The sequence below is a fragment of the Diabrotica undecimpunctata genome, chromosome 8 (assembly GCF_040954645.1).
Source record: "Diabrotica undecimpunctata isolate CICGRU chromosome 8, icDiaUnde3, whole genome shotgun sequence".
In the NCBI taxonomy this organism is placed as follows: Eukaryota; Metazoa; Arthropoda; class Insecta; order Coleoptera; family Chrysomelidae; genus Diabrotica; species Diabrotica undecimpunctata.
In genome coordinates, this window is record NC_092810.1 from 68,722,276 (window position 1) to 68,737,528 (window position 15,253).

Consider the following 15,253-nt stretch of genomic DNA (forward strand, 5'->3'; position numbering starts at 1 on the left):
CGAGTCTTGGTAATTTTTAAGTCTACCAGTACGTTTTATATAATATCATCGCTCATTTACTGTCATGACAAAGAAAAACTAGGTGGTTTATGGCAGAACGGTGAAAGGAATGTTTTTAATTAGAGATCATTACTTACGCTTTGTAAAAACTCAAAAGTTTTCTGACCAATCTTGATTTTTATTTAGCCTTTAGATTAATTTCGCCACTAACTTTGGTTATTAGCTTATTAATCGTATTAACTTTGGGTATGACCATACTTATAACTATTTATAGATAATAAATTAAACTTGTAATCTATATTCTGATACAACAGACAACAATAATTATGGTAAAATTTAGTCATGCTGATTTTAAAAGGAGGAGCCACGGGCGCTAGACTGTCTGAATCTAAAAATCAATAACTAGATAAATACTTAGAAATATAGACAAGGCGAAAAGATGGAGTTAGTTCGGAAAAATATTCCCATAAAATTTTTTTGCATAATCACTTTCCTGAGATACCCCAAAATAAGGTTCAAGAGGTCGCCCAGGCGAAAAGTTGTTTAAATGCATTCACTTTTTGAAGATATTGAAACCGTTTCAATCCATTGTATGATATAAAACCATAGCTACCCAGGTTGAAAGTTAAGTCACCTGGATAACTCTTAAAAAATCTAATCAAAGCCTCGAAATATTTTGATAAAAGGTGACGGTTCGTGTAATCGATTTACGGAGTATGGAATGTGCCAGGTCTCTCAAAATAAATAAATAAATAAAAATATTAATATTATTATTAACTAAGGACCTTAATATAAAAGCACTAATGTCGTCGCGTTAGCAGCGCCGCGTCGGCCCAACCAGACAGTGGTACTATCATGGAGTGAATTAAACGAACGACAATTTCGGCAATAAATGGCAAATGACAGACAACCAAAAAAATAATGATATTAACACCACACAAAAAAGAAAAAAACAAACGTTAAAACAAGCGTTAAAAAACAAACTAACTGATTAAAAAAATAATATAAGTGAATATCTAAAAGTTTGGACTTACATTTTTTGATTAAATAATAGCTCCCTGTGAAGATTTTGTCGTTCAATGTTTTCCTTAACAGGATTTGGAAGTTTTTTGGGTATAATCAGTCCACCTTCGTTTAATATAGGTTCTGATGTTCGATCTGAATCGGGAATCATTGTGGATAGCTTTTCAAATTTTCTTAGTTTTACTGTAAATAAGAAAGAAAGAATTAAAATAATAAAATTAAAAATTAAATAAAATAAATTTAAAGTAACAAATATAATGTCATAATTATGATTTCAGAAGAATAAAATAGTGTTAGGTACGTTGTTCTGTGGGTTTAGAGATTAAGTGAAGCACAACGTGGTTTAACTAACTTTATTTGACTCAAAAACTCACTCAATTAATTACAAATATACTTTTGGACTCTTAGAACAGGAGTTATGATGATTTAAACAATGAAAATCTGGTTAGAACCTTCGGTTTTCCGGATATTTCGCCATTTTTTTAGCCGGTTTGTATTATATTTCTAGTTAAATTATTATTCAACTAACTTTTTTCTTTTTTTCAACCAAGTTGAACCATAGATTTGGCCCTGTGAACCACTTAGGCTAAGTAATATGAATCAAAAATTGCTCTTAATAAATAGAAATGTCTTGACATTTTTTTTTGCTCTTTTAACGATATTTGAAGTCTGAAATATATTTTATCGTATGGAGATTATCGTTTCCACACATGATGAATTTCAGAAATCAATTTGAGAAAAAATATTTTCGATTTTTCGCTCTTTCGAAAAGTCTTTTAGTTCCGGGGCAGCAGTATTCAGTACTCAAAACAACTCAAAAATTAAGTTATATTTTTTTAGCGTTGATGAAGTATCTGACAGGTATTCAAACTAACATGAATTGAAAACTACAGTTGAGTTTATCTGAACTAACAAAATATTAAACATGTTCAATAACAATATAGTTATTTATTATAAGATTTGATAGCAATTTTTTACGTAACCAGAATATAATCAAATATCACCCTTTATTTCAGCAATTTTTTATTTATGTTTCAAATGTTTCAAGTTGATATTGATTGTTTTAATTTTTGTTGTATTTATTTATTGTAATTGTCTTCAATATTTAATAAATTAAAATAAAAAATTGCATTGTACCAATAGTTTCTTTGTTTCTATTATAATTTTTTTTACCTGAGACAATTAAATTTTTTAAAATCTCGTTAAACTAGTAGATTGCGTACAAAGTTTTTTTTATTGCATATACTAGAAAGAAACACATTCAAGTACATATTTCTAGGTAATTTCAAGACCTTTATTTCGGGCATATTTATAATTTAAAAAATAATTTTTAAGGAATGTTAAAGTGAGAAACAGCAATGTTAAAAGGGAGAGAAAGTTAAGACTTTTCATATTAGTATTTCGAGCTGAACCCCAATCAATTTCAATTATTCCATAATATGTAGGAATACTATAGTAAATCACGTACATTACAGATGTTGAGACTTTAATACTTTAAATATTGTATGTAGCGTAGGTACACGCTATACTTTGCATGAGCGTTCAATGTACATATATATGTGTGATACTGTAAACTGTATGTGAGTAATACACACTTTACACTACATGATTTATCATGTGATTTGGTCATGAAGTGAAATTTACATGTTTATACTGTGTGATTTGTCATATGATTTTGTCTTTTGTCATAAGCACTGACATGCGGCTCGTCATAGCTTGTCACAGGAGAATAGGACGGTACCTATTCTGCATGATAAAATCATATGATTTTCGGTATTAATACGGGTAACACCAACATATTTAAATATCGCCTTATTCTTATATCAATTCAGCAACATTCCCTTACCGAGAGACAACATTCTTTATTTATTTATTTATTGTTTGTTGCATTGATATTGAACCTATTATCTAATATGTGCTCGTATTTTTCTTTTATTATTTATTTAGCTTATTTTATTCTTAGTTTAGTGTTTTATAGTCTTCTTAGTCATAATTTTAGTTTAGTTTCTTTTTTAATTATTTTTAATTTGGTATAATATCAACACTAAATTTGATATACCTTGTCCACGATTTCTTCGTAAGAGCCACCTGCGAGCCCAAAGGCGTCTGATCTTTTTTTTCTTACTGCTGTACGCTGTACACAGTTGTTGCCGGTGTATTATTATTAAAAGTCAGGAAGCCAATGCAATCAAAGATTTATTTTCCATTATAATGGTTACAAAATCTAATAGTTGATACCTATACTGTGTCTAATATCTCTATGACCATAAACAAAAAGAAAAATCAATAAAACCTCACTCATTGTCACTCATATCATAAGTCATAACTTATCATGCAGTGTAAACACGATTTTTTAAAATATCATAAAAACGAGGAATCATAACAAATCTCATATGATATTGTCATATGATAAAATCATATAGTGTAAAGTATACTTAAGCTCTTGTGCGAGACAAGAGCGAGTAGCTTGGCCCAGTGTTACCAGACCTAGGGAATTTTTCCTATACCTAGGGAAAAAGGAATTTTTATTCAATTCTATGAAAAATCTAGGGAATTCTTAATATTTGACTAAGACTTTTTTAAAAAATCTGTTGGATTTAATAAACTTTCCAAAAATGTACATACAGTAGAGCGTCTTATCAAATTGTTCGGATTATCGAACATGTGTTCTAAATACAAAGCTCATAAACATAGTACATATGTACATACGTTTTAGTTACAAGGAATAAAACACCTGCATAATAAACAAATATATTGTATGTATTTCTGCATCCATCCATATGTATACATGAGAGATCAATAGATACATATGTAATAAGTTTAATTTGTTACATGAATATAATCTGAGATCTTTTTTTGAACTACTGTGACTGCCCTTTTCTTTGCTGCCAAATCGCGGATTCTTTTCAGCACTAGCAACTGCGCCGAATTAGACTTAGGGTGGTTCTCGGACCACTTCATAGCAGTTTCCAATGAGTTAAATGCATCGGAATGTGAAGGCTTTGGATCATCATTATCATTTTCATCGTCGCTTCGCTGCTATCCTCGTCGTTATCGTCAACCATATTAGAAACGATATCGACAATTTCATCGTCCTCATAAATTTGATGTCCTTGTAGATTATGATCGAATTTGAGCCATTCATTAACATCCTGTTCGTCACATTCTTCGAAACCAGGTATATTTTGACATATTGCAGCGATATCTGTCATATTTTCGCCCTGAACGCTTTCGATTTGTTTGTCATCTTGTATTTTCCATAATTTATTCCATCCATTTTTTAAATTTTCATTAGTCAAACTGTCCCACGAGTCTATCTTCGTCTCGTTCAGCAATAAGCAAACGTTGTAACACTTGCTTTCGGTACAGTTTCTTACATTTAACAATGATTCCCTGATCCATGGATTGTAAAAGAGCCGTTATATTGGGAAAAAACATCACTACAAAATCTTCGTCAACTGCGTTTAAACGGTCTAATCCAGGATGAGTCGGCGGATTGTCAATAAGCAGTAATACTTTTCCCGTCTTCCCTTCTTTCTCCCTGTGTTTCTTTACTTCGGGTATAAACATCTTAGAAAATCACTCCATGAAGATTTCCGAATCCATTTAAGTACTTTTTTGTCCTCTATATGGGACAGGAAGACATGCGATGTTTTTGAAGCAACGCGGTTTCTTGCTTTTGCCTATTACCAGCAAATGAAGAGCATGCGTGCCACTTGCGTTTGAACATACCATGGCTGTAATTCTGTCCTTGCTTACTTTATAACCAGAAGCTTTTTTTCTCGACGAGATGCGAGGGATTTGCTTGGGAGCGCACGCCAATTTATAGATGTTTCCGTCTGCATTATAAACGTCATCCCTTGAATATTTTTAAGATATTACGAGCTCTCTGAATTTCATTTTAAATGCTTCTGCTGCACCACTGTCACCCGACAGATTTTCTCATTCAATTTTTAGTCCTCTAATGTCGTGCCGCATTTTAAAATTTTTTAACCATTCGGTACTTGCTTTGAAGTTGGTGGGCCCATTCAGCTTTTTATTTAATTGCAGGGCTTTTTCCCAGGAGTGGCCTAGATATTGGTTCGCCCAAACTACGCCTCTGAGTAAACCATAAATAAACAGAATCTTCCAACTTTATGTTTTGTGAAGTTTTTAGCGTTTTCCTACATTTTGGACCATCATCCGAATCGAGTTTTGTCGTATAATGTAGTATAGATGCCCGTTTGTTTTTAATATCGGTAATTGTCGCCTTCCCTACGCCATATAACCTGGCCAGGTTTGATCCAGATTCTCCTTTTTCCAGTTAATTTAAAATCTCAATTTTTTTCAATCGTTAGGGTTGTACGTTTTCTTTTCCTGCTCACTGAGTCAGCCATTATGTATGTAGTACTTTTGCGATATCAAATCACATACACACACTCACGACACAACAAATGAAGCTTTCACAAATTTAACACGTGAATCGTAATTTAACGATCGCAACGAGGTACGTTTGCAGTCGAGAATTGAATTTATTTAATTTCGGTCCTCGATCATATTTTTTAATTTTAAAATTTTTTTGCGTTCGAATTAGAGAAAGTTCGAATTACCAGGGTTCGGATTATCGACGCTCTACTGTATATCATCTGCTTGGAAATCGTATTATTCAGGGAATCACTGAATTCTGTTCATGTGATTCCCCGTATAGAGTGGTGATATTTCACGAACTACGAATTACGTCGGGGATCCACCTGGGCTAAAATATCTTAATACTTTGATATTCTTACCTCTTACCTCACAAATTCATGAACAACAAATAATACCAATCGCACAGAATGAACATTCATAACCAAAAGTCCTTATTTATTCTTCAAACAATTAAAAAACCAATATTTCTAACTTCTTATGAGACAAATACACACAAACTAGAAATGTTTGGAAAGGTTTTTAAAATGTCCACTCATTCTGGCGTCAGACTTGGGTAGTCCATTCTAGGATTTTAGGCTAAATATGGTTGTCAAGTTGTTAGGCAAATCTAGGGAAATTTTGGCAAATATTCTAGGGAATTAAAAAAAATCATCTGGCTACCCTCGCTCTCGCTTGGCCTTGTGGGCGGAGCGTCAGAGGTTTGTGAGACACCGTAAGAGTAGCACCGCACTGTAGTATGTAATTAAGTATTGTAGGCAATAAAGCATCTTTATTATTGTAAATAAATAGAAGTGTTCTCAGTTTATTTCTCACCAACAGCAGATAAAGTGTTACTTGGTGACAATTTGTGGATCATTTTCTGTCTTATTTTAAAAGACCCTGTTTTGTATTTTATTCTGAAGAATAAAGTAATCTGAAAATGCTTTTGTTTTTAACTACTGAAAATACGTGGCAATATATTTTCAATATAAAATTTTTTTAATTTTGGCAATATTTGCTTCCAATATTTATTAGTCGGTGTAGTTTAGTATGCGCAGGTATCAGTATTAAGTATACGATAAATAACGATACATAAATAATAATAATAGTAATCATAAAAATATTGTTTGAATATCTTAAAAATTCTGACATGAAAAAAAAGTTTCTAGTACATTTATAAACTAATGTAAATATGTACCTTATCAACAATAAAACCCATAGGTGTCCAAACAATAAAGTAGCAATATTTTTTCTGAGCTAGTGCTAGCTGCCCTTGAACTTGATAAAAATAATTATCGGTGTGTTTTAATTTAAAAGTATTTTCTTCGTGTGTTAGGTTTTTTTTTTTTAATTCAACAGCTTCTTCTGGGGTCAACTTACAAGCTGAATAGGGACATTTTACTTCTACGATATGATCGTCATCAATAATTCCATCCGGACTCGCTGCAAGAAACGGATTTTCTGCAGAAATGAATAATCCACATTCGCGTACTTTTAAATTATATTTTGCTTCAAATACCCACCTCAGCCTGAGGCTGTCAAACGATTGTGCCTGTATTCTTTCCACAAAAAATTTGTAGATTGGCCCCTGGTAGATTGTTCTATTTTTGCAATCTCTCCTCATTACTTTTTTGTAAGGATTCCAAAAAACTCTCTTTCTCGCTTGTTGGTATTTCTATATCTAATGCACCGTAATTTTTATCAGCTGGTGCAATTTTTCTTTTTTTCTATATTACTGGGTGTAATTCTCTACGCAGTCTTCTTTTGTTCCCTACCCTTTTGATTTGATCTATGTATTTGTTTGTATATTTTCCTGGACTTTTCATGGTCATTTTCTTATGTAATTATGTAGGTCACTAAAGTAATGTTCTCTTTCATTGAATGATATCGCTGCAGCTTTACACCGTGTATCGTAGCTACCTCTCAAAATAAAATTAATTCTATTACCCCCAACAAACTTTGAAATCACAGAGCTATATGTTTCTGCTGCATTATTATTCATATTCAACAATAAGCTATGAGTATGTTGAATTAGTCTGTTTCCACACGAGAGAATGTCATTCAATAATCCGCATTCTTCTAATTTGATAACAAAGTTTATTTCGTTTTCTTTGGATCCTTTACAAAAATATTGATCGCAGTTTGTATGTTGTCCAAAGACATGGTACGGACAATTTTTTATGTCTTTTATTAAGTTTTTCATTTGAATTTCTGTACTATTTGTTTCATTTCGTCTGTAGACTATCGCTGTTTTGATTCCTAGTCTTAATCTCAGTCTACTAGACAAACGTTTTCTTAGTTCTGGCGCCACAGGTTTCATTTTAGTTGAATTTTTTTTTGCTGCCAAATCTCTTAATTTACTGCAATAATTGCGTAAAAGGTGATTTATGCATTCAATTTTTTTTATTAAAATATTTGGACCATATGGTTTTTTAATGCATAATGAATTATATACACTACTATCTCCATCACCCACTAACTGTATGTATTTTAATCGATGCATCTCCACACTTCTTTTAAAACCTTCAACTATAATATCAGTTTCCATGGACGTGGATGATCCTTCCCAATTTTTAGAACATGTATGGGATTTAACTGTTTCATTTTTTGTTGCAGCTCTCGCGCATATATTACAGTATTTATTTCTTGTAGCAACAAATAAAATCTTTCCAGTTTTGGCACCGACTACCTTTCCTTTCTACCTTTAATGGTCTATCCTTCTGAGGCTATGGGTAGTAATAGCGATGCTAGATATTAAAAATGCCTGTAATAGAGCAAATTGGGAAATGATAATCGAAAGAATGAAAGACATGAATATACTTACATATCTAATAAACATAAGGCATGACTATCTATCAAACAGAAAAATAAAAGGAATTGTTGTAGATAGCGTCGGAATTGCTCAGAAATCGGTGTTGTGACCGAATGTGGAACCTCATGTTAAACATTGTATTGGAGTTACAGTTTGGGGAAGGAGTCAAAGCAGTCGCTTTTAGAAACGAAATGAAAATTTGGATCTCTACAACTCTGAGGATGCAGAATGTACATAGTGGTATAGTTGTAGTGTATTATTAAGTTTTAAAATCAGTGCTTTTATAACTTTCTTCCTCCTTTTATTTATAACTTATGTTTGTTTATATCGTTTTTTTGCTGCGATAAAGTGTGTTCTGTTAAAATTATTTTTGTTCTCTCATAGAAAAAAACAACTTTTTATTTTGGTTGGTTTAACGAGGATGTGACACTCCTTCTGACTCTCCAACTTTTTGTAGTATAAAATTGAATTAAAAATAGAAAGCCAATGGCATTAAACGTATATTTTTAAAGTTCGTTTAATATTCGTTTAGAAGATACAACAATTTTTATAACGATTAAAACTTATTTTAACTCAATTAGATGCGGTGCATCAGACTACCGATTAAAAATCAATGATTTTACGCGTATAAGAAATGATCAGAAGACGAAACTGACTGAAAATAATCGTAAAAATAATTTAACCTGTCTGGGTTCACTAAGCGCTAAGTGTCAAATAAAATACCCACAAATATGGAACGGGATCAGGTTATTTGTTGGGTTAATTATTAGTCTTGACCTTACTTTGACATAAATTTATTGTAGAAAAAAATTGTTCATATTTTGATTTAACTGAAAATGAATAATTATAGCGTTTCTGAAATGATTTGTATACATGTAGTCATAAGAATTATAGCTATGGAAAGAACGATTTTAGATATAGCGCAAGTCAATTTATATAGAAACAAGTGCAATAATAGTCAATAATACAATAAATTTGGTTCTTAAATAACTGTCTTCCAAAATGAATTATGTTTACGTTGAATATTGTTAATTTTTATTATTGAATTTTTTTTTTAAATATAAGGTGTTAAAAAGGGCCATACACAATATAGTAAAAGTTTAAGGCTTTTATGGACTTTTACAGAGGCTTGTAAATCGAAATAAATAATTCGCATAACAAAGAGCTATCGCTAGTAACACAGCACGAATCATTTAGACGTTTTTACGTAGTCATGAATCCGTTATAAAAATTACTGAGGTCATAGTTTTTTCTTTAAATTTTACTACATTTTCTTTCCAATAAGTTTAATTTACACAGAAATTAAAACAAAAAGATTACGCTGTAGACATGATTCGAATCTGTTCGGACAGAACACAATGAATTTTAACCTCGATCTCTCTCTTAAAGCACTCAGACATTTTCAAGACTCGAATTTTATCATTTTCTTACATAAGTTTTAATGCTGACTCCCTATATTATCTGTAATCTATTTTTCTATATGTGTTGCAATTTTGGCTGCACTAAATCCGTTTTCTTATTTTTCAAAAATCTATCGCATCACAGCAAACACGACGCTTTACCACCACCCTCTGGGGGAGGAGCAAAGGCCAATTTTAAAAAATTGAATGGAAAACTCCATTTTGTTATTGCAGATTCAGATTCTCAGATACTCAGATTTAGATTCTACGTGAAAAAGTAAATAAGTTTTATCTGATTTTTTTTCTATTCACGATAGGTGGCGCTGTAATCGCAGAAAAAAAATACGGGGTCAGAAGTCTGTACAGTATCAAATCTGCAAACTATTTTTTATGATACTGAATATATTTTTTACTAAATGAGTTGTGTTTTATTCCATTCGATAGGTTTTTGAAAAATATTAAACACCTGTTTTTTGGTTTTTCATTTAACAGTGTATTTCTTGAGATATTAGACCGTATACGATAAATCGTATTTTTCCGATTATAGCGTCATCCACCAAAAATTGGAGAAAATATTCCGGATAAGAGTTACTTATTTGTGCACAAGAAATCCAAATCAGCAATAAAAATTAGGGGTTCCCATTTAGGATTTCAAAGTTGTCCACCGCCCCATCCGCATAAGGTGGGTTTAGGGTCATGTTTGGTGTCATTCTATTATTTTGTCATTCCATTTTTATTCTATTTATTTTGTCATTGTATCATTCTATCATTCTATTATTTTGCCATCTATTTTCGTTACTTCTAATACACCTTTGAGTAACTTGTAGTTTGGCTACTATTTCTTTATTTAGCGTTCTAGTTTGTCAAACATATTGCATGATTGCTAGTATCCACTGATCAAATACTCTTTTTTTTCAGGTTGGCAGAAAACTAAAACAATAGTAATCAGCAAATAACCAACCGGATGTACAAAATATAAATTGATGGCATCAGTATTGAACAAATAATGGAAATAAAATACCTTGGAATTACACTGTCCAGCTATGGAGACCTAAACAAAGAAGTGAGAGATCAAATACAAAAAGCAAATAGACTGGCAGGATGCCTTAATAAAACTATATGGCGGAACAGACACTTTGACACTGAGAAGTCAAGAATTTATAAACGCCAGTGTAAGACCAATAATGACATATGCCTCAGAAAAAAGACCCGACACAGCTACAACACAAATGTTACTGGAAACGGCAGAGATGAGAGTACTGAGAAGAATTACAGGAAATACGATGAGAGATCGAAAGAGAAGTGAAGACATTAGAAGAAAATGTAACGTGTATAAATGAATCGACACAAAAAAGAAAAAAAGAACGGAATAACTACATAAGCAGAATGGGGGAGACCCGCGTCGTCAAAATAGCAAGAGGTAAGTCACCAATCGGCAGAAGAAGTATCGGAGGACCGCGCAAAAGATGGAGTGACAACCTTCTATATATAGAGGTATTAATCCCCCAATGAACAAGCAGAATTGCTTATAAAGATGAAGAAGAAGATTGGTACTCTATCAAATACTGCCCACGCTAATTTGTTTAAATGCAATAAACAAAAGACTTTCTACAGATAGGAAGATAAGATATATTTACGGACCTACTTTAACTTTCTCATCATGGCAAGGTTTTACAATAATATTTAAAACGATTTTCCTGTTAATAATTACGGTTCATTAAGTAAACAGTAATAAACCGATTTATTGGTCTGTGGAGATTTGTTTCCTTAACGTTTTTTTCGCAGTCAGATATTGTGTACACTTTAATTTCAGAGAGTTCAACATATGTATTCACACACAATTTTATGTCAAAACATGTATATTCAAGCTGTAATCTTACCCCATATGTTTTCACCAGTAATAAGTAAATAGCTAAAGTGTGAAAAGGTACAGTACACGACTCGGCAGTAAATGACATACATACGAACATAAAAACAATCCATCAATATATCAACACCATTGGCATATGTTTGATCTGATTTTATGAGGTTAGACCATAGTCGGATTTCAATACGAAGTTCAACTACGATTATGCCTTTTTATGTACTGAAAATGCCAAATGAGATAAGCAAACAGAAAATAAAATTTAAAGTTGATCGTTTTCCGTGGTCGTTTTTCTGAAAATCGAATTTTCCTCAGTTTCCACAACTTTTTCAAGTTAAAATTTTTCGTTCTCACGACCTGCCGTTACGCATTTTTTGCAGGTTCCCTATCGTAAAAACTAACAAATTTTCAAGTGACATGAAGGACAAAATCACGGACAGTTACATTCTATGTTTAAATATTAGGTTTCTTAGGTTTAGATACAAAATAGAATCAATACCCCTCTATCGATTCATTAAATGGCATAAGGGGGAAAATAGTCGCGGCACATACGATTATCTGTACAAAAGAAAATTCCATTTTCACGCAGATTTCCCTAGGAAACCCCACAGTTTTCACATATTTTACTCTTCTTAATTTTATCTTTCGGTACTCTCAAAGATACAAGGGATAAAATCGTGGCTGAAATTCTTTTGAAATCCGACGGTCTATTATTGTTTCCAGATCTTTCTGTTACACTTTTATTCTAAGTTCCACTTTTCACACTACCAAGTTTCGGATCTACTTTTTTCAAGTATTCTGGTAGAATCTGCATCTGTCCACGTCGTCAATTTTAGAGATATGATCTCTCAGTGAGAAATCTACAGTTAGAACAACTGTGATTACTCTGAAGTCAATTTTATGAAGCTCTAAGAGTATTTGCGCAGAGAACAGAAGGTTGTAATCACCCGTTTGCTTGCCTTCTAAAAAGAAAAAGTTCCTTTTACTATTTTCGGACATCGTACACGATGTAGCATTTTTGATACCTATCAGAATTAAGATTCCGTAACTAATTTTACAGAAAACGGCGTATTACGTATCAGAATGCACGGAAAGCTGTCTTTTGTTACTCAAGCACTCTGTTCTTCTTCCAAGCTATATAGCTCGGCCTGTACTTAGTATCATCAGGTAGTGGTAGTAATCGAAGATAGACTCGGAGAGAAAAAAAGAGGATTCTTAACCCAATTTTCCACTTTATGGAGTGGGCACACTACTGCCATCTACTTTGGATAACAGAAAAGACAAACCACTATATAGTATATACATGGAAGAACATATAATAGGTATATACATGGAAGAACATACAATAGGTTATAGCTGTTTTATTGTGACATATTTTATATTATTAACTTTATTATTCGTTATATGTAAAAATAGTATACTTTCCAATATACTCCAGTCGTCAGAGACGAAAATACCACTGAACCTCTAAAAACCATACGAACAAGCTGAATTTTGCTGAGCGTATTATTTTGAGTCGCCAAAAATATGCAAAAAAGTTTACTAATTTTACCCCCGCACTTTTAACACCCGTCGCAGGGGGGTAAAAACACGAAAAAATCGATTTACCAAGAATCTATACTCCGTAGAAAAAAATGTTACAAATAAAAAATGTAGCTGAGATAATTTGAAATAAAAATGTTTATAACCATTTTTTGTGTAGAATGAACCGTTCTCTTAGAAACAACGCTTGAAACAACCGTCGATTTTACATATCAATTACGCGTGCCACATCAATGTTCAATAAAATTTGCATCAGCTCGACGGTAAAAATTCAATAACTTTTGATTCAAGTGACCTACCGACAAAAGTCAAGATGCGTTTTAAAGGTAAAGAGTTCAGATTTCGTATGCAGTTTTTTGTATTTTATTGAAAATAAAATCAGATTTTATATAGGTGTTAAATAAATAAACGTGGCCCGATTTTTGCATTTTTTATGATTCTCGTGAGATCAATATAATATATCCCTTTTATTGACTAGCCACTATCAAGTTTCAATTACTAGAGCCTAACCTTAAAAACCTATAACATGAAATTTTAGTTTTAACTTTTGGCAAAAAATGTGAGGCATTTGAAATATGCTTAAAAAACGCCGGATTTAAACTTTCACACAACAAACAATCTAAAACATTTAAAACTTTTTTTTTTAATAAAACTATTATAGTACGTTTTTCAAAAGAATAAAACTTCTTCAATAAACTACACCCAAAACCGTCTTCTTAAATGCATTTGCCGTGACGTGTGATCTTTTTTAATGTAAACCATTAAATTCTGCGTTTTTTATTCATATTTCAAATGCCTCATATTTGTTACCACAACTCAAAATTTGAAATTTCATGTCATAGGTTTTAAAGATTGACGTCTAAAAATTGAAATTTTTTTACAACTGGTCAATGAAAGTTATCAATTTTATTGATCTTACGAGAATCATAAAAAATGGCAAAAATCGCGCCACGTTTATTTATTTAACACGTATAAAATCTGAGTTTATTTGCAGCAAAATACAGAAACTGCATACAAAAGCTGACCTCTTTACCTTTAAAACGCATCATAATTTTTGCCTGTAAGTCAATCGAATCAAAAGTTATCAAATTTTTACCGTCGAGCTGATACAAATTTTATTGAACATTGATTTCACGCGCGTAACTGAAATGCAAAATAGACGGTCGCTTCAAGCGTTGTTTCTAAGAGAACGGTTCATTCTACATAAAAAATGCTTATAAACATTTTTGTTTGAAATTATTTCAGCTACATTTTTTATTTAAAACATTTTTTTCTACGGTATACAGATTCTTGGTAAATCGATTTGTTTGCGTTTTTACCCCCCTGCGAAGGGTGTTTTAGGCGAAAGCTCGGGAGTAAAAGTGGTAAACTTTTTTGCGTATTTTTTGGGGTCCTAAAATTAATATTCTCTGCAAAATTCAGCTGGTTCGTATGCTTTTTAGGGGTCAACTCTCTGACGACTGGACTAATACCGCTCTGTAACATGGAATTCCAACTATCTATGAGAATCACATTTCTAAAATCGAAAGAATACTAAATACCTTCAAGATTTATCATAAACACAGGTGTACATAATTATTTGATTGACAACTATATACTTCATCAGAATAATAATCAGTCTGAGGAAAGGAAGATAATCTTCTATATTTTAACGGCATAATTGAATTGCTAATGTTACAATACTGTAAAAAGACATTCAAAATGAAATTCAGGTTTTTTTAAATATCAGTAAGTGCTAAATAAACCATTAGAGTTGTTTTGGCTATCTAATTTCCAATTAATTAAATTCAAAAATTTACTGATACATAAAGATTATAATATTGAGATTTTAAATTGTATTTTGTATTTTGGAGGTGCACATTTGGACGACGTTACCGTTGAAAACTTAATTATTACAAAGAATTAATTTTAAAAGTATAATTTGATAATGATATTAAGCTAAATGCTACACCGAGTACTTATGTTACACATAACCCTTAAATATAAAAAAAAATCAATGGAAGAGATTAAAAAAGGAAAAAATTCAGACTTTAAAAAACATGTAATATCTAATCCTCATCTTGACTAATGCTCGTCTTGACCAACCTTGCTCATCTTGACCAACTAATACCTAATCTTCATCTTGAAACCTCATCACTAATGCCTCCTCTTAAAGACTTAATAGAAAAAAGCACAAAACACATTAAGAAGAAGTCAAAAATTGATCCCACAGATAAATCCAAAATA

The 15,253-nt window shown here is 31.9% G+C and overlaps 1 protein-coding gene across 4 annotated transcripts in view; it reads right to left on the reverse strand.

Moving 5' to 3' along the window:
- The window catches only part of LOC140447662 (actin-associated protein FAM107A), a 195,014-nt gene that overhangs the window by 50,218 nt on the left and 129,543 nt on the right, over positions 1–15,253 (reverse strand). For all 4 annotated transcript variants that reach the window (XM_072540450.1, XM_072540452.1, XM_072540453.1 and 1 more), the window contains one exon: positions 1,035–1,206. In XM_072540450.1, coding sequence (XP_072396551.1) covers positions 1,035–1,206 — 172 coding nt within the window. The remainder of the gene's footprint in view (positions 1–1,034; positions 1,207–15,253) is intronic.